Source organism: Bos taurus, chromosome 18 (genome assembly GCF_002263795.3).
Source record: "Bos taurus isolate L1 Dominette 01449 registration number 42190680 breed Hereford chromosome 18, ARS-UCD2.0, whole genome shotgun sequence".
Classification (NCBI taxonomy): domain Eukaryota; kingdom Metazoa; phylum Chordata; class Mammalia; order Artiodactyla; family Bovidae; genus Bos; species Bos taurus.
Window position 1 is genome coordinate 63,186,741 of NC_037345.1, and position 18,634 is coordinate 63,205,374.

Here is an 18,634-nt window from a genome sequence, read left to right on the forward strand (position 1 = left end):
TGTCGTTTTTGAGATTGCATCCAAGTACTGCATTTTGGAATTCTTTTGTTGACTATGATGGCTACTCCATTTCTTCTAAGAGATTCTTGCCTACAATAGTAGATATAATGGTCATCTGAGCTAAACTCACCCAGTCCAATAATCCATTTTAGTTTGTTGATTCCTAAAATGTTGACGTTCACTCTTGCCATCTCCCGTTTGACCACTTCCAATTTGCCTTGATTCATGGACCTAACATTCCAGGTTCCTGTGCAATATTGCTCTTTACAGTGGCGGACTTCACTTCTATCTCCAGTCACATCCACAACTGGGTGTTGTTTTTGCTTTGGCTCCATCCCTTCATTCTTTCTGGAGTTATTTCTCCACTGATCTCCAGTAGCATATTGGGCACCTACCAACCTGGGGAGTTGATCTTTCAATGTCCTTTTTGCCTTTTCATACTGTTCAGGTTTAACCTTTTATTATTTGTCTTTTCTTTGTCCCCTCTAGTGTTTGCTCTTCAAGTTTCCCTTTCCTGTCTTCTTTTGGCTTTTTGGAATTTTTTTTTTTAGTACTCTTGTTATATCTGTTAGTACTGTAAATCTTCACATGTTGTTTTTTTTAGTGGCAACTGTGGGCATTATAATATATACACCTAATTCCACGCAGTCCACAGTTAATATTTCATCTCCTCAAGAGAAACATGGAAACCTTATCACACGGGTCCTTTCACCCTCACCTTCCATCATGCTATAGATGTTATATGTATTCATCTATTATACCTATATTAAAAACCCCACCAAACATTGTTATTTTTGCTTTCAACAGTCACATATACAGGAAATGAGAAAAATATGCTATTACATTTACCTATTTACCACTTTTTATTCTTCCTTTATTGTTGTATATCCAAGTTTCCCTCAAGAATTATTTCCTTCTGCCTAAAGAACTAGGCCTTATCATTCCTTTAAAGAAGGTCTTCAGGCAACACATTCTCTCAAGTGTTCTTTCCTCTCAGAATGACTATTTTGCTTTCATTGCTGAAGAATATACCCAGAAGAATTCCACGTTAGCTCTTCTCGTTTCTCAGGACTATCAGTCTTAGACCATAGTGGCTTCTGATATGAAATCTGAAATCATTCAGATCATTTTTCCTCTGTATGTAACCTGGTCCTTTTATCTGGATGCTTTCAATTTTTTCCCACTGATTCCATTTTGACTGTGATGTGTGTGGGCATGGTTTTAAAATTTTCTTCCCCACTGATTTGAATATAATTATGATGTTTGGGCATCGTTTTTGAAGGTTATCTGATGAGCATCTTGGATGTGTAAATTTATGGCTTTCATCAAATCTGTAAAATGGTCAATATTTACTTCCTCAAAATTATTTTTCTTCATTGATATTCCCCTTTTGCTGGGTGATCAATGACTGTCTCAGAGATCCTGGGTCTGTGTTCATTTTTAAAAACCGTTTTTTTTTTGCCTCCAGCCTGTGTTCTTCTCATTTGCCTAGAGAAAGAATTCACAGAATGAGATGAAAAGTTCTGCTCAGGGTGAGAAGGGGCACTGAGGAGGCAGCGATGACTCAGAGGTTTAGAAGACGGGCAACAAGAAAAGATGGTGCTAAATTGTAGAAACAAGTAAATCAATGCAGAGGAAAAGCAAATCCACCATCCCAGGTCAGGAAGGAGGGCTGTGCTTTATGCTAAAGAATGGGGATCAGTATTCCAAGCATCTGCCATGCGTCTCTCTCCTAGGGTCGTCCTATTTATGACTGCCCCATTGGCTCCTCCAGGCAACCGAGGCAGACAGAGGAAGTACCTTCAGTTCCCCGGCCTCCCGCACTTCCCACCCAACCACGAGGCCCACATCACTGTGCCCCTGGAGCCCTTCTGAACAAGGTCCCTGACCCGTCCTCAGACATCCCGTCTGTGTTGTCCCATCTGCCTCCTTCCTGGTCCTCCAGCCCAGGCCCCACCCCTTACTCCCGTTCATCTCTCACTACCTCCCAAAGGACCTCACCCGTATCAGGTCTGAGCCTGCCCCGTTCAAAATCCTTTCAACAGTTTCCACCTTCAAAAACGTGGGCCCAGGTGCACCGCCCCATGTTCCAGGCTTTGGCGGGTCAGCCCCACTAAACAGCTCTCCCTCCTAGACCAGACTCGTCACACTTAACCACATATCCCCAAGCACCCACAAACACAGACCTACTTAACAACTCTGTGCCTCCACAGACCGTCCCCTCAGCCAGTCTGAACAGGGCTGTCCCTTCCAACCTGCTGGACCAAGAAGCCTTCCTTTCTTATTCCAGTGTAAAATACGTGAAGTCACTCGGTCATGTCCAACTCTTTGCAACCCCATGGACTGTAGCCCGCCAGGTTCCTCTGTCCAAGGGATTTTCCAGGCAAGAATACTGGAGTGGGTTGCCATTTCCTTCTCCAGGGGATCTTCATGACCCAGGGATTGAACCTGGGTCTCCCTCACTGCAGGTAGACGGTACCGTCTGAGCTACCAGGGAAACCCAGTGTAAATATATTTCGAGTTATACGTTCCCGTAAGGTTTATCTATGTGAACGACTTAAAACACTGGTCAACACGCCATCCAGAAGCCAGATCAATGTTGGTATTTTACTGTGAATGGGGTTCATTATCAATAGAGCCCTCTTGCGTTACACTCTCCACATGGTGGTAATCTTTCTAAACTAGAAATCACTTAATACTGTCTGCTGCTGAAAACCTTCCCACTGCTTTAAAGATAAAACCCCAAACACTTACATGCACTCAAGACCCAGTGTGGCGACGCCCCTGCCTCCCCCCTCACTGCTCTCGATTCTGAGAGCAGCTCAAGGTCTGTCTGGTTGGGATGCCACTGCCTCCACCGCCGCTGCCCCTGAGCTAGTAGCTCCTGCCTGTTCGCCCATCAGACACACCTCCCAGCCAGGACCCAGGCTTCATGACGTCTATCTGTTAAAGGTACTCATGGTTCCCTGTTTTCTTTCAACTCCTAACAGTCTCACAAGAGTCAGCTGAACTGTTTGCCGGGTAAATGTTTGTTCTGTCTGTTTTTATTCATCTGAGCCCCACAAGTCCAGGGAAGGAATTTGATGGCGTCACCAAGGAAATTCCAGGCTCTGTCACCATGGCAGAACATGGTCATTGCCCAACAAATACCGACGAACTGGACTAGCTGACAGAAGAAAGGAAGAACGTTTGCAGAAGCTCAGGAAAGGGAAGCTACTTGCCCAAGATCACACAACCCCTGTGGGAGGCAGAGTAAGAACCGGGACAGGCACTCAGATGGCTCCGGGGCCTGCCCGGCTTCTTGCAGCCTTGCACTCTGGGACGTGAGGTCACTCTCCAGATCCAGACTTGGCACGAGGAGGAGACGGAACAGGCAGGCAGAGTGGCGGGGCAGAAGGGGGTGTCGGTAAGTCTGATCTGGTCAGAAAGGCCCCGAGAGACCACGGTCGCCTCAGCCCCATCCTTCAGGGAGAGTGGAGCGAGGCTCAGGAGGAACCCAAGACGGGCGCCACCGAGCCCGGACCTTCACGCCCAGTGCGTCTGTCTGTCCTGCGGGCTCTGAGGTCTCTGTAGGTCGCCTGCTCTGCTGGGGACCATGAGAGGCAGCACCATGACCCTGACCTTCACCGCCCTTCTCTGCCTTGGTGAGCTTCCGAGAAGGGAGTGGGTGGGAACCCCTCTCCTCCCACATCTGGTCCCTGACGGCCCCAGGACGCAGGAGGTTCCATGGGGACAGACTTTCTTGGGGGAGAGGGGAATGTCCTCAGCCCAGATCTGACCCCAGCCCTCAGGGCACAGAGCAGACCTGGAGCGTCCAGGACGTGTGGTGGGGCCGGGCACTCACAGGGAACTCTCTTCTAGGGCTGTGCTGGGGCCCGTGGGACCAGGGACAACCAGGTGAGCCCCCAGACCTCCTGCTTCCACCCACCACCGCTGGTCAGTGGGGAGCACAGCGGGTCGGGGCCGCGGGTGGCCCGTCTGGAAGGGGCCTGGGTGACAGCTGGGAAACCTGGGGGAGAAGGCGCCCTGACTCCTCAGGTCTGATTCCTTTCCAGAGGTTCTCCCCAAACCCTCCATCCGGGTTGACCCAGGCACCATGGTCGCCCAGGGGAGCCCTGTGACCATCTGGTGTCAGGGGTCTCTGCTGGCTGAGGTCTACCGTCTGTATAAAGAGAGGAGCTCTGTACACTGGGAGGCTAAGGCCCCACAGGGCTCGAGGAACAAGGCCTGGTTCCACTTTGCATCCTCGAGCTCAAGTGATGCTGGACAGTATCAGTGTGCATATCACAGCAGGAATGGCTGGTCACAGCGGAGTGACTCCCTGCCCCTGGTGGTGACAGGTAAGAGGGCGGGGCAGGTCCCTCCAGGTCCCTCCCACCGTGGGAGCCTCCTCACGGGCAGAGGAGCAGAGTGTGGGCTCAGGGGGCCCCTCCCCTCCCAGCCCACACCTGGGGTCACTGGGTGGAGATCCCTCTTTAACACAGCCCCTCGCCCCCAGGAGTGTACAGGGCGCCCTCCCTGTCCGCCCAGCCCAGCCCTGTGGTGGCCGCAGGAGGCAGCGTGTCCCTCACGTGCAGTTCACAGTATGCAGTGGGCACTCTGCACCTGCTGAAGGAGGGAGGCGCTGACCCGCTCCGACACAAGACGTCAAGGAGCTATGGGAACCAGGGGCGGGAACAGGCTGTGTTCCCTGTAGGCCCCGTGACCACCTCCCACGGGGGGATCTACAGGTGCTATGATGCTCCCAGCATTCAGCCCTATCTGTGGTCGCACCCCAGTGACCCTCTGCATCTCCAGGTCACAGGTGAGGCCCCTAGGCCCCTCTATTTCCTAGACAGACCCCTGACCTCAGCCTTATGCCCCATGAGCCCTGGGGGAGACGGGGGCAGGGACACTGGGCTCCTGGGGCAGGACAGGGCGGAAGCCTCGGGAGGGAGCAGGGCGAGCTCTCTCCGCAGCCCCGGGAGCAGGGCGGGCATGCAGCCACGTGCCTCTGTGCCCGGTCCGCAGGCCTGTCCAGGGCGCCCTCCCTCTCCGCCCAGCCCAGCTCGCTTGTGCTCGCCGGAGACAACCTGACCCTCCAGTGTCGCTCAGAGGCCGGCTTTGGCAGCTTCGCTCTGACCAAGGACGAGGGGCTCAGCCCGCCCCTCCGTCTAGAAGGGCAGCGGAGCCCTGACTTCCCTCTGGGCCGCGTGAGCCGCGCCCACGGGGGCCAGTACAGATGCTACAGCGGACACAACTCCTATGTGTGGTCAGCTCCCAGTGCCCCCCTGGACATCCTGATTGCGGGTGAGGCGCCCCTGTCCTGGTCCAGGTCCCGACTGTCTGCTCAGGGCGCTGGACGAGGGTCGGCCCTGGTGGTGACGGGTCTGGGGAGAGGGTGCTGGAGCAAAGGCCCAGGTGGGGCAGGGGTCTGGGGGGGAACGTGAAAACAGGAGTGAGAGGCACGGAGATTAAGGAGACGCACACAGACGGGCTGAGAGGAGCTGGGAGGGCTCACAGGGAGGCCCCCTGCTCAGAGTCCGGGGTGTGGGGAGGGGCTCTCTGCTCATCACCCCCGTCCCCCCCAGGAATGCACAGGAAACCCTCCCTCTCCGCCCGCCCGGGGGCCTCAGTGCCCCAGGGAGAGAATGTGACCCTGCAGTGTCGCTCTGAGGTCCAATCAGACACCTTCCATCTGTCCAAGGAGGGGTCGCTCGCTGCTCCCCAGCACCTTCGTCTGCAGGACCCGGCTCCACCCGTTCAGGCCAACTTCACCCTGCGTGCTGTGACCTCGGCCCACAGTGGGACCTACAGGTGCTACAGCTCACACAGCACCGCCCCCCACCTGCTGTCGCTCCCCAGCGACCCCCTGGAGCTCCAGGTCTCAGGTGAGGGCCCAGCCCTGGTCCTCTGCATCCTCCAGGTCAGGCCAGGGCCCTGTTCCCAGGGGAGCTCTGGGCTGAGTGGGAGTGGGGGGTCACAGAAGGTAGGGATCAACTCTGAGGGGGCCGGAAAGAGCCAGAGGCCTCCCTTCCCTGCCCGTCCTTGCCCTCATCCCGGGCGTCCAGACCCGCTCCTGGTGATGGAGCTGAGCTACACAGGCCTCAGGGCCAACCAGCAGGACTCAAGGCCAGAGCCCCCGGTTCCACCCTCCTCTGGTCTCCAGTCCTTGTGGCCCCTCACCCAGAGAGCAGCACAAGAGAGGGGCAAGCAGAGCCCGCGGCCCCCAAGGGAGCGAGTGGACAGGCCCTGGCTCAGCTGGTGTCCCAGGGGATCACGGGGCTCCTGGGAATGAGATGTGGATGAAGGGTGGGGGTTATGCAGTGGGGGATGCTGGGGCCCGGCTGGGGGAGGGGAGCAGGGCTGACAAGGGGAAGCAGGCCGCCGCTCATCTCTACTCTGACCCTTAGGAAGCTCCAGGAATGAGCTCCTCCCCGCCTTGGAATCAGGCTCGGGTGAGTCAGGCTCTCTGTAGGGCGGTGGGGGTGGAAGCAGCTCTATCGCGGCTCCGCGGCTCCGTCACTTCCCGAGTTAATGGCCTCAGGACAGCCCCTTCTCACTGGCATCAGCCTCGACAGCAAGGATGGGGATGCAGCAACACTGGATGGGACAGTGTCTGAGCTCTCCAGCCCCCCAAGGAGCTACCTTGGTGCCAGGCAAAGAGCTGGGCGTGGGAGTCACAGGGCTCTACTACTTCCAACCATGGGACCTTGGACCAGCTGTGCTCCTCCCTGGGTCAGAGGCCCACCCTCCACGCAGGGGGCCTCCCACCTCCTTCCTCAGCACGTCAGCCCGGCAGTGCAGGGCCTACTTGGGCCTCAGGAAGGCCAGAGCCCGCCCCACTGCCCCTCCCAGACACACATTCCACCTCCACGCAGGCCCCGTGCTGGGGGCGGGCGGACGGGGAGGCAGGACTCTGCAGGGTGGGAGACGGATCCGGCTGGGCTGGCAGAGAACTGGGCTTGATGCACCCGTCTCTGAACTGGTGTTCTGCCTGGAAGTGAAAGCATGAAAACAAAACAAAAACTAATTCTAAAAAATATGAGGGAACCCACAGTTCCGGGTTCCAGTCCCAGCTCCACCACCTCCAGGCTGGGCGACTTGGGGGCCATGATCTCCCTTTCTGGGCCTCAGTCTCCTCGTCTGTAAACGGGTGGGATGTGCTGGAGATGGACGTGCAGACCCCAGCACGAGTCTGCACACAGCAGGTGCCCAGTTAAACGGCACCCCTGGCTCACTCAGGCGTCTCTGGTGCCCTAGGCCTTACATGGTACCTGAGTGTCCTCATCGGGGTCTCGGTGACCTTCTTCCTGCTGCTCCTCGTCTTCCTCTTCCTCCGACACCGGGGTCAGGACAGACACAGGAAGTCAGGTGAGTAGGGAACGGGGTGACTCGGAACCCTGGAGGTGGTGGGCTTAGGGCACCAGCCCAGGGAAACCTAAGAAAGGGGTGAGTCTGGTTAAAACTGCTCTAGCATCTCCCCGTGAGAGAAATCTGAAGAGGCTAAATGTGAGCGCACATGCGAGCATTAGAGTATCCTTTGATGTTTTCAAATTTACACGCCGCTTGAGAATACATTCAAGTTTTGTATTTCATGGTTTAGAGCTCTCGAATTTTTTAAAATAATTTTTGAATTTTGTTTATTGGCTGCTCTGGGTCTTGGTTGCTGTGCATGGGCTTTCTGTGGTGGCGGTGAGCTGGGGCTTCTCTCTGGTTGCAGGGCTCAGGCTTCTCTTACTGCAGCTCCCAGCTCCTGGGCTCTTGGGCTCTCGGGTTTCAGCAGTCGCGCTCCCAGGCTCCAGAGCACAAGCTTAGTAGTTGTGGCTTAATTACTCCATGGAATGTGGAATCCCCCAGACCAGGGATCAAACCCATGTCCCCTGTGTCGGCAAGCGGATTCTTTACCACTGAGCCACCACGGAAGCCCTTCTCTTGAATTCTTCGTGGAGGAGGGAAGGCATGATAATTTTTTCAGCCTGGAGACCCTTGCAGATCTTCCTGTAACCCTAGAGAAGGGCTCTGGGGCAGCGGGGAGGGTCGGGGAGGGCAGGGCTGGAGGCTGACTCCTGTCTTCCCACAGCGGCTGCAGCATCAGTGCTTGAGGACAGAGGCCAGAAGACCAAGTAAGACCTCTCCCACAGACTTGCACCCCACCGCCTGCCCGGGGCTCCCTCACCGCCCCAACACTGCTCAGCCCGACCTCTCCCACAGACTCGCACCCCACCGCCTGCCCGGGGCTCCCTCACCGCCCCAACACTGCTCAGCCTGACCTCTCCCTGAATCCCACCCCACCGCCTGCTTGGGGCTCCCTCCACCCCAACACTGCTCTCTCCTCCCCAGCTCCAGCCCGGCCGCTGACGCCCCGGAGAGCTTGTACTGTAAGGGGAAGGGGGGCGCTGTCCTGGGGGCCTGGGATCGGGTGGCAGTGGTTCTGGGCTTGGGAGGAGAGCTTGAGCCTGGCTGGGTGGCAGTGGCCGGGCACCGAGCCGCTCTGGACATCTGCTGTGGGAGGTGTGAGGCGGTCTGGGCAGGAGCCGGCCCCCCTTGTCCTGTCCCCACCAGGTGCCGTCACAGAAGACGCACAGCCAGAGCATGGCAGAGCGCGGGACAGTCAGGTGAGACCCCCACCTCCTCACTCACACACGGAGGGCAGAGGACACTGACCCCAAGGCCAGGTGGCCCCTTCCACGAGCACCTGCTCCCTGGGCTGCCGCGCCCCACACCCGGCTCCTCCGACCGGGACACTGTTGAACGCTCAGGTTGAGCTGGCAGGGCTGAACAGTCTGTGCCCCCCAAAATGGGCTACATGCAAGCCCTGGGCCTGGAGACAGGGCCAGAGGGGGGGCTTCTAACAGCCAGAAGATTCTGAGATCCTTGCTCAGCCCTCAGCCATCTTTCCCCAGGCAGGTGAACCTCATCTGTTCGCTGCAGTGAGGACCACCTCCCGTGGCCGCTCTGGTGACCCCCTCACTTTCCTGAAGGGCGCAGTGGGGCCTGACTGTCCCTCAGTGAGGACAGCCGCACCCAATTCCCATCTCCAGCCCCATCCTCTCCCAGCATCAAACTTAGCGATCCATCACAGGATTTCAACTTGCTCCACTTCCCTCCTTCCTGAGGGTCGAAGCTACGGAACTGAAGGAGGCATGGTTCAGAGACCACCCCTCACCCCTCACTAGCAGAGCCCTAACGACTAAGACCCTCAAGGAGTGCATCCTTACCTCCCAGGCCCCCAGGCTCTCCCCATCTCACACCCCTGACCTCTTTCTACACCCTCCAAAGGCTGCCACATCTGAAGCCCCCCAGGATGTGACCTATGCTGAACTGGACCACTCAACTAGCAGACAGGGGGTGACTGCGCCCTCCAACTGGCAGCCAGGAGAGCCCCCAGCAGAGCCCAGCGTGTATGCCGCTCTTGCCTTGCACTAGCCCAGGATGACCCAGACTCCACCTCCAGGGACCCCAGGAGCTGCCCCCACGGACACTCAGTTCAACCCCAGCCAGCCTGGAGTCCTGACACCAGCAGCTCCAGGACCTCCCAAAGGTAGGCTAGGCTGCCAGCACTCTACTACACACTTCACAGTGACTCGGCAAACCCTGAGCTGTAACCCGGAGAATGGCCACTGAACTGACAGCAGAGCCCCAAGCCCCCAGAGCAGGACTTGGGTGCCCCATGCCTGCAGCTGTTGGGGTTGCTCAATTCCTTATTTCTCATTTCCTGAGAACAAGCCCCTTCCTGTCCCAGACAGCTTGACAGAGAAAAGGGAAGCCTGCCTCCCTCCTGACCATGAAGTCTTCAGAACCCCCAAACACGGGGGGGGGGGGGTGAGGGGGGTGGCGGCAGGGTTCCCCCTTCCTGTCTGGGAAATGACCCCCTCACTCAGAACTGCTTTTGGCCATTGGGTGTTCATTAGAAAGCACTGGCTTAGTTCCTCCACCAGGGAGTAGCCGTGAACCCGCATCACAGCAGCGCAAGGCAGGTTCACTGGGACCACCAGGGCGGGTCCTGAGAAGCTCCGTCTAGTTTTGTCTTGGCCTGCACTGTGGGTCCCCTGAAGTGCGATGGAGTGATGTGTGGACGTGTCTGTCAGGATACGGTACAGCCAGGCCTAAGGGGAACAAGGACCACCATCTACAACGGCTCCACAGACGGGAACGAAAGCTCTCCCGGCCCCCGAGTGGGAAGCGGCGGCCCACTGCCGCTCCAGAAGGGTGTGTGTCAGCGCGGGGAAGAGGCACAGCAGTAAAGACGAGTTCCACACTGTGGATATCCTGCTTTATTATCTGAGGCACACTGGCCGCTGCGCCGGCCCAGGGCACTGCCCGGGCTCAGTCCTCCTCCTCGTCGTCGCCGGCTCCAGCCCCGCCCTGGCCCTTCTTGGCGTTCTTCCTCTTCACGCGGCCCGGGCGGCCCCCGCCGTAGGGGGAGCGCAGGGAGAAGTCGATGTGCTTCTGCGAGTCCAGGCGCACGATGAAGGACGGGATGTTCACCACCTGCTTGCGGACCCTAGGGGGGAGCGGCAGTTGAGGGCCGGGCCGAGGCCAGCAGGGCGTTCCTGGTCCTCGGGGGCGCCCCTGTGTCCTGGACACTCGCTCACCTCTCACGGAGGGCCGGGGAATTCAGGCCCAGAATGAACTCGGGGGTGGCAGCGCGTTAACACTGAGGCCTGCTTCTCAAACACTGAAGCGTGCCAGACAGTTCTGAGCTGTGTGCCTCTGGCTGAGCTTTAGTCTCCATCAGGGCTCCTCTCACTGTCTCTGAAGTGGCACCCCAAGGGGACCGGGGCGGTTTCATTTCACGCAAGCAGCATGAGAGGCTCCTGCCCGTGAGTCCCGGGGGCTCCTGAGAGGCTAGGAACCTGCTCACTACACAGGCCCCTGTGACCAGGGCCCTATCTCCATAGGGTAAACTCAGCACCCAAAGATCCACCTGGCCCCTGCTCTTCACCACAGCAGCTGCCCGGAGAGTGCACTGTGACCACACGGGCCCAACCCACCCAAGTCAGCTGAGCTCCAGGGATGGCTCTCCAAGGGACACCAAGAGCTGTTACCTGTCCAGCTCCCGGCACGCCTGCTGGAGCCTTCGCAAGGTGTACGGCTCCAGCCGCAGTGACCCTTGCGCAGGGCTCTGGGGGTGAGGCTGCCCCCAGCTCCCCCATGAGCTGTCTGTAGGGACCAATCTGTCCCCTTAAGGTGAGCTCACACCTTCACCACCTCCGAGGGCTGCACAGAAGACAGGGGTAGGGAGGGGGCTCAGCGAGGGCGTCCCTTCAAGGGGCAGGGTGGGAGAGGCTCCGGGAGCCCCGAGGCAGTACCTGATGTGGCGCTGGCGGATGAGCACACGGGCGTGGTGGATGGACTTGGCCAGGCCCAGCTTGAAGACCTGGGTCTGCAGGCGTCTCTCCAAGAAATCCTCAATCTTCAGGCCCAGGATGTAATCCAGCTTCATCTTGCCCTCATCCAGCACCCCGATACGGACGAGCCGCCGCAACAGGGCATTACCTGGTGAGGGGGCACAGAAGCCTGTCTCAGCCTTCCAGTTCAAATCCGGCACCTCCACACCACGGCGGTGAGACCCAGCAGGAAGGAAGAACTAGTTCTGATACAGGACTCAACGCCCTACTGCATGAGCCACCGTGACTGCCAGAATCCTCACTACCCTGAGGCAGATGACGACCCACAACCTGTCTGAACAAGGGAGCGCCCTCCAGAGCTCTTAGAAGAGTAAGTCTGCACGCCGCTGCCCTCCACTAGTCCTCCCGTAACACAGCCAGGGGCTACGAGCCAATACGCTGGCGTCCAGAAAGCCCTACCAATCAAACGCACGCAAACCACCTCCCGCGTCTGACACTTCAACAGCATCAGTACCTATCTGTTAGGCCTGGAGGAGACGCGGCACACATTCGAGTTGAGTACGTGTCATCCATTTTCTACTAAAACGACGGTGAGGATAACCTCAGTGCCTGGAAAAGTAAACCAGCGGGCATCAGCTTCTCCCTGGCACCCAGCAACTCCAGGTTCAGGGGGCCTTGCCTGTGGGCGTCCAAGCGCCAGTCAGGAGAGCTCCGGGGACGCTGCTGGCTCGCACTCCCGGGGCTGGCTATCATCACAGAGGATTATCATTTATTAGCACCCACCCCTGCCCCTAGACAAAGCCTGAAGGAAAGCTGGCTGACTCTGTGACAGCCTTCCTAGCAGACTAGGAGCCAAGGAGAATCTAAATGGAGAAACATACTATACCTTTTCCAACACCCCAGGTACGAATTTGCACTGAATGAATACTGAACACAAGTGAAGGATATTCTCCCATCTACAACTGCATAAAAATTTTAGTGAGAAACCTACACAATGAAAACTGCAAAACACTAATCAAAGAAATTAAAGACACAAACGGAAAGAAATTCAGTGCTCATGGACTGGAACAGCAGTTAAAAAAAAAACGCCCATACTACCTATAGCAATATACAGATTCGAGGCAATCCCTATAAAAATTCCAATGCCATTTTTCACAGAAAAAGAACAAGCAATCCTAAAATCTTTATGGAACCAGAAAAGACCCTGAATAGCTAAAGCCAATCTTGAGGAAAAACAAAGTTGTAAAGAAGACAAAAACAAGAAATAAAGAGGAAAAAAACACCCCACAAAGTTGTATACATTAGTTATAGTAATCAAAATAGTATGACATTGACATAAAAACAGATCGAGGGAATAAACCAGAATAGAGACCAGAAATAAACCCATAATTAATTTACAACAAAGGAGCTAGGAATACACAGTGGGGAAGAGTCTCTCAATACTGGTGTCTGGAGAACTGGACAGTCACATGCAAGGACAGGAATGAACACAAAAGTTAACTCAAAATCATGAATTCCCAGAAGGTCCAGTAGTGAGGACTCGGTGATTGGTGACTTCACTGCAGTGGCCAGCGCCGCTCCCCTGGCTCAGTGGTAGAGAATATGCCTGCGACACAGGAGATACGTGTTCAGTCCCTGGGGGGGGAAGATCCCAGGGAGAAGGAAATGGCAACCTACTCCATTATTCTTGCCATGGAAATCCCGTGGACAGGAGCCTCGCGGGCTATGGTCCGTGGGGCCCACTGGGAGTTGGACAGACTTAGCGACTCAACAACTGGGAATGAAGATCCCTTAAGCCTCCAGCGGGGAAAACAAACTCAAAATGGACTAAACACAGGAATGTAATGAGACTCCCAGAGGAAAACACAGGCAGTAACCTCCTTGACCTCAGTCTTGGAGATGATGTTTTGGATCTGATTCTAAAGTAAAGGTAACAAAAGGAAAAATCAACAAGTTGGACCACATCAAACTAAAAAGCTTCCGCAGAGCATAACAAAATGAAAAACAACCTACGGAATGGGAGAAAATATAAATCACATATCTAATAAGGGATTAATACCCAAAATATATAATGAAATAATACAACAGCAAAAAAAAACACTTCAATTAAAAAATGGGAAGATGATTTGATGCTAACTAGACTTACTGTGGAGATCATTTCACAATATACATTCTATACTAATAATGTCAAATTATAAATTACACAATTTAAAAACTGAACATAATAATCAAATATCATTACAAAACATATCCAAACGTAAACAAAAGTGAGTTTGGAATTATCTTCCATTTTGGACACTTCACGTCTGGATGAAACTGGAACCTATTATACAGAGTGAAATAAGCCAGAAAGAAAAACACCAATACAGTATACTAACGCATATATATGGAATTTAGAAAGATGGTAACAATAACCCTGTGTACGAGACAGCAAAAGAGACACTGATGTATAGATCAGTCTTATGGACTCTGTGGGAGAGGGAGAGGGTGGGGAGATTTGGGAGAATGGCATTGAAACATGTATAATATCATGTATGAAACGAGTCACCAGCCCAGGTTCGATGCACGATACTGGATGCTTGGGGCTGGCGCACTGGGACGATCCAGAGGGAGAGTATGGGGAGGGAGGAGGGTTCAGGATGGGGAACACAGGTATACCTGTGGCGGATTCATTTCGATATTTGGCAAAACTAATACAATATTGTAAAGTTTAAAAATAAAATAAAATTAAAAAAAAAAAGAAAATAGACACCTGACAATAACTCAACCTGTATTACTTCAAAAACACATTTCACTTACTATTATTAACCCACCTACATCCTTTAATAGTGGGGAGGGCTATCAATACAGGAAAAATCTTACTGGATATGAAGACAAAAATAAAACTGATAAGCTTGCAGCCTTCAACCACAGGAGTGTGTCCAACTACTAAAAACTGATAAATGGCTTTCATTTGGCCCAAAGAATTAACAATCAGAATCAGCCAAATCAAAGTTTGTTTCAAAAAAAAAAAAACTGTATGCCAGTGGGCACCTCATTGGCCAAGGGGCCCTTGTCTCTATGGCATGAAGCAAGCATTTAAGTGCCTTAGTTTCTAATATGATGTGTTAGTCACTCAGCTGTGTCCAACTCTGCCAGGCCCCTCTGTCCACAGCATTCTCCAGGTAAGAATAGGCTGGAGTGGGTTGCCATTCCCACTCCAGGGGACCTTCCTGACCCAGGGATCAAACTCCCACTAAGGAGTGAGTCTTATGACAAAAACAGTTTACTGGTTCATTTCACTCAGGCACTCCCAGGTATCAACTCTCACCTCACACCACAACAGGGTAAAGAATCTGCCTGCAGTGCAGGAGACCCAAGTTTGGTCTTTACCCTGTGCTGGTGTGAGGTGAGAGTTGATACCTGTGAATGACTGAATGAAATGAACCAGTAACTCTTCTTGTCACACCTTAGTGGGAAAGGCTAGACCTCAAGCAAGGCCAACACCTCAGAGCTCCCAGGCTCCTCCTCTCCATCCCAGAAATCTAGCTTCACTCACTGTGGATTACCTGCTGTTGCCCTCCCCGTGCAACTTCCCCCTGGAAAACCAAGTAATCCCTGGATTACCTGCTCAACCCTGCCCTGTGCCATCTCTTTGTCACATGACTGCTTAGCACCTAAGTTTCTCTGTGATTAACTCTCCAGCAAGTTTCCCTGAGACCAGAATAAGCTGAGGTCTGTCCCCCAAACTCTGGGACAGAGTTCCACCCAATACCAACATCCACCAGGGAGATTCCTCAATTCTCATGAGTGTTAAAGGAGCTTCCCAACTAACAAAGGTTAAAAATGAGAACCTCTCACACCCTTGGAACTGGGATAGATCAAAGTGATGAATCTGTGTTAGTACAACACCTCTCCAAACCTTTCTCAATCTCTACTATGGATGACCACTCATGCTTAACATAAGTATAAGAGCACTTCCATCCTTAATCACAGTTTGGGAGAAAAATCAGACTAGCCACTCCTATTGAAAATAAAAAGCCAGCTGCCCAAGTTAGCCCAGCCCCTCTGACTTTCACTAGAATCAAAATTTCCTAGGGTCAGACCAAAAGCAGCATCAAGATAATACCTACAAAATGGCCAATTTTAGATGTAACTAAAAATAAATTTTAGATACTGTGAGCAAACTTCCTGTTGTGTACAGTTTATCCTAATAAAAGGTGTTACAAAAAACAGATACACCTACACCAAAAAACAGAATCACCTACAGCCAGAGTTGCATCTGTTAGAATCACAAACTGTATATGAAGCTCTTCCACACTCAGGATACAATGTAGCACCAAGTTTACTGACTACTCTTACATTTAGGAACTGTTTCAACTTTTGGCATGTTACCTAACCATCATCTGGAACCCTCCTTCAACTCCTAACCCTGCGCTCACATGCACTCCAGTCCCACCTATTGAGGGAAGTCTTGGATCACTTGCTCATTTGAAGACTATGATCAGTACCTCCGCCAGTCTACTTGTGCAAATTAAATAATGTACACCAAGAGCTTAGAAAAAGATATTCAGTGAGCCTTATAAAGTACCAGCTTTCTTAGTATTTTCACCATCTGACAACCTAAGAGGTCCTACTAAAATATGAATATCGTCCCTTCCAAAAGCCCATAAACCTCACATCTCAAAGCAGACATTTAGACCTTAAGAGTCTAAAAGATGGCAGTTTGTCAAGTATACCGCACCATCATTTTTTTTTTAACCTTAAATCATACGGTATGATCTGTATTCCCTCTAAGATCACCTGGAACCGTTCTTTCCTGTGAAACCCACAGGTCCTCTACTGTTCAGACCCTGAGTAAATGTCCTTCACCATCGTGTTAAAGAAGGCAAATATACACACTCAAGTTCCACCCTGGGTGGAACTTCTCAAATTTCACTGTCTAGTCAGGGAACAAGAACATAAGAAGCAATACTGTTCTGTTGAACTATGTATAGATATAACCAGGTGCCCAATGCTTGGCATTGTTAGCTCTGCTGCTGCTGCTAAGTCGCTTTAGTCGTGTCCGATTCTGCAACCCCATAGACGGCAGCCCACCAGGCTCCCCCTTCCCTGGGATTCTCCAGGCAAGAACACTGGAGTGGGTTGCCATTTCCTTCTCCAATGCATGAAAGTGAAAAGTGAAAGTGAAGTCGCTCAGTCGTGTCCGACTCTTAGCAACCCCATGGACTGCAGCCTACCAGGCTCCTCTGCCCATGGGATTTTCCAGGCAAGAGTACTGGAGTGGGGTGCCATCGCCGTCTCCGTGTTAGTTCTAATCCACTGGAAACCGATTCGCAGGGTTTGAATAAACCAGTCATAGATAAGACGAAAGGTACGTACTCGTATTCAGCCCTATTTTCTTACTCCATAACTCCTACTAAAGGCTGGATCCAATGTCTTGCTCCATGTCTTGCACAACCCTAGAAGGAAGAACAGCAGCAGCTCTCCTGCGGGCTCACATACACACCTTCGAACAGACGCCGCGGGTCTTTCTCATCCAGCGTCAGCAGCTCCCGGGCAGCCTTTCGGATCTTGGCCAGGGTGAATTTGACCCTCCAGACCTCACGTTTGTTCCGGAGCCCATACTCGCCTGCAGAATGAGTGAAAAAGCTCAGTCCCATGGACTAGTGAAAAAGGATTAGTGACTTCGGGATACAGAAAAACAACAGACAATCCCAAAACTGGGTGAGGAGGGTGAACACACTGGAGATTTTTAAACAGAACGAGCACGTGGGCGGCCTCACCCATGTGTCAGCTTCCCCAGCCCGGGAAACAGAAACCTAGCCACTCACCGATCAGCTTCAGCTCTTGGTCGAGGCGGGACTTCTCGAAGGGTCTCCGCGGGGTCACATAGGTTTTGCGACAAACCCAGCTCCGGGCGACCGGCATGCTGGCTCTGTTTGCCCGTCTGCGCCTGTGCGAGAAGGAGAGCTGCCCGTGAGGACTCGGCAGCGCCTGCGCAGTCCCAGAGCTACGCTAGGAACCTCCCGGCGCCTAGGGAAGATATCGCGAGAACTCTTCCTGAAGAGTTTTATAATCGACCATCATTTCTACCACTTTCCAGTTACGCTCATTTCACCTCCAACTGCTTTAGCGTACTCATTAAAGGTCGAATAGCCCGCAAGACTTTACGACCCACACCCAAAATACCGAACACGGCCGCATGGCTCACCTAAGCGAACGCTCTGGAAACCAAGAAAGAGGAGCATGCGCTCGCCGGCCGCGTTCTTATAGCAACGTCGCCCTCTTGTGACGTCATCACGCACAGCGCAAGTTTGCACCAATCAGAAAAGGCCTTGGCGGGCGGACAAAGCAGTCAAGAGGAGAGATTGGGCTAGAGTGGCTTGCTAAACCGGGAGGACTGACGAGGGATTAGTGCTCCGTCTGGTGCGACGTGAGGGCTCCTCTCCGCCCTCGGGTAGTGACTTAAGTCACCACTCAGCTAACGTCTGAGTCGCGGTATAAAGTTGGAGTAGTCACCGCCACCGCCGCTAGGCTTCATTCAACATGCTCCGTCTCTCTGAAAAGATCTCCAGAGGATTGGACCTATAAGAATTCAAAGCTCCTTCCAAGATGCTCTGTTATATCCATGAATAATTTTTTTAAAAATCATTTTTCATATCACCATGTCTACGCAAGGCACAGCCAGAAGCCAATCTGCCCTTTTGAACCCTTCAACAGCCCCTCTGTTCGTGAAACTTTGAGCCTAAGGGAAGAGAGGGAAAATAATAAGCAGATCGTTTCAGATGGCTGCTGTGAAGAAAATAAATTACTGATAATGACTGAGCCTCCCTGATGACTCAGTCGGTAAAGAATCCGCCTGCAATGCGGGAGACCTGGGTTCGATCCCTGGGTTGGGAAGATCCCCTGGAGAAGGGAACGGCTACCCACTTCAGTATTCTGGCCTGGAGAATCCATGTACAGAGGAGCCTGGCAGGCTACAGTCCACGGGATCGCAAAGAGTCGGACAGGATTAAGCGATTTAAGCACATCTCTCAATGACTAAGGAAAAATGGTATTTCAGAAAGGATGGTCAGGGAAGCCTCCTTGAGAAGGTGACTGATGAAAACTGTGTGTGTGTGTGTGTGTGTGTATACATGTAAAGGTAACCCACTTTTTTTTTAACTTGAGATCCAATGATTAAAAGATCATTGTGAAAGATCATCTGTGCCTCTTTGTGAAAGACAGAAGTTTATATCCTGAGGTTTTCTTTGGGTTTCCAGAACAGGGAAATGTTCTGAAACCTCTTGCTATAAACCTGAAACAATTTATATATATAT

At 53.1% G+C, this 18,634-nt stretch overlaps 2 protein-coding genes across 9 annotated transcripts; one reads left to right on the forward strand and one right to left on the reverse strand.

Annotated features, from left to right (window-relative positions):
• Positions 1-1,459: 1,459 nt before the first annotated feature.
• On the forward strand, positions 1,460-12,425 carry LOC107131323 (leukocyte immunoglobulin-like receptor subfamily B member 3). 7 transcript variants are annotated; one of them, XM_059877650.1, is made up of 13 exons: positions 1,460-1,532; positions 1,737-3,644; positions 3,862-3,897; positions 4,056-4,340; positions 4,499-4,804; positions 5,011-5,289; positions 5,571-5,870; positions 6,393-6,437; positions 7,243-7,353; positions 8,063-8,105; positions 8,323-8,360; positions 8,545-8,597; positions 9,262-10,245. In XM_059877650.1, the coding sequence occupies exons 2-13, from the start codon at positions 3,596-3,598 to the stop codon at positions 9,406-9,408; spliced, it is 1,692 nt and encodes a 563-aa protein (XP_059733633.1). In that variant the 5' UTR covers positions 1,460-1,532; positions 1,737-3,595; the 3' UTR covers positions 9,409-10,245. The 7 variants fall into 7 exon arrangements, 5 of the variants coding, with proteins under 5 accessions (XP_059733633.1, XP_059733635.1, XP_059733634.1 ...); XM_059877652.1 differs by lacking the exon at positions 1,460-1,532 and adding an exon at positions 1,538-1,658 and having other exon boundaries at positions 2,991-3,644; XM_059877651.1 differs by lacking the exon at positions 1,460-1,532 and having other exon boundaries at positions 1,794-1,880; positions 2,991-3,644.
• Positions 10,239-17,557, reverse strand: RPS9 (ribosomal protein S9). Of its 2 annotated transcripts, none has more exons than XM_024978366.2 (5): positions 17,527-17,557; positions 17,147-17,348; positions 16,822-16,944; positions 11,295-11,481; positions 10,239-10,486 (listed from the first exon to the last, which is right to left on the reverse strand). In XM_024978366.2, the coding sequence occupies exons 2-5, from the start codon at positions 17,241-17,243 to the stop codon at positions 10,309-10,311; spliced, it is 585 nt and encodes a 194-aa protein (XP_024834134.1). In that variant the 5' UTR covers positions 17,244-17,348; positions 17,527-17,557; the 3' UTR covers positions 10,239-10,308.
• Positions 17,558-18,634: the final 1,077 nt, after the last annotated feature.

Excerpts from the sequence above, each read along its gene's own strand:
- LOC107131323 (XM_059877650.1), top strand. The coding sequence starts at position 3,596 with ATGAGAGGCAGCACCATGACCCTGACCTTCACCGCCCTTCTCTGCCTT. Across the intron at positions 3,898-4,055 it reads GTGGGACCAGGGACAACCAG|AGGTTCTCCCCAAACCCTCC; the intron begins GTGAGCCCCCAG and ends ATTCCTTTCCAG. Across the intron at positions 6,438-7,242 it reads CGCCTTGGAATCAGGCTCGG|GCCTTACATGGTACCTGAGT; the intron begins GTGAGTCAGGCT and ends CTGGTGCCCTAG.
- RPS9 (XM_024978366.2), bottom strand. The coding sequence starts at position 17,243 with ATGCCGGTCGCCCGGAGCTGGGTTTGTCGCAAAACCTATGTGACCCCG. Across the intron at positions 11,482-16,821 it reads CCCGCGGCGTCTGTTCGAAG|GTAATGCCCTGTTGCGGCGG; the intron begins GTGTGTATGTGA and ends CCCCCTCACCAG. Across the intron at positions 10,487-11,294 it reads ATCCGCCAGCGCCACATCAG|GGTCCGCAAGCAGGTGGTGA; the intron begins GTACTGCCTCGG and ends GCTCCCCCCTAG.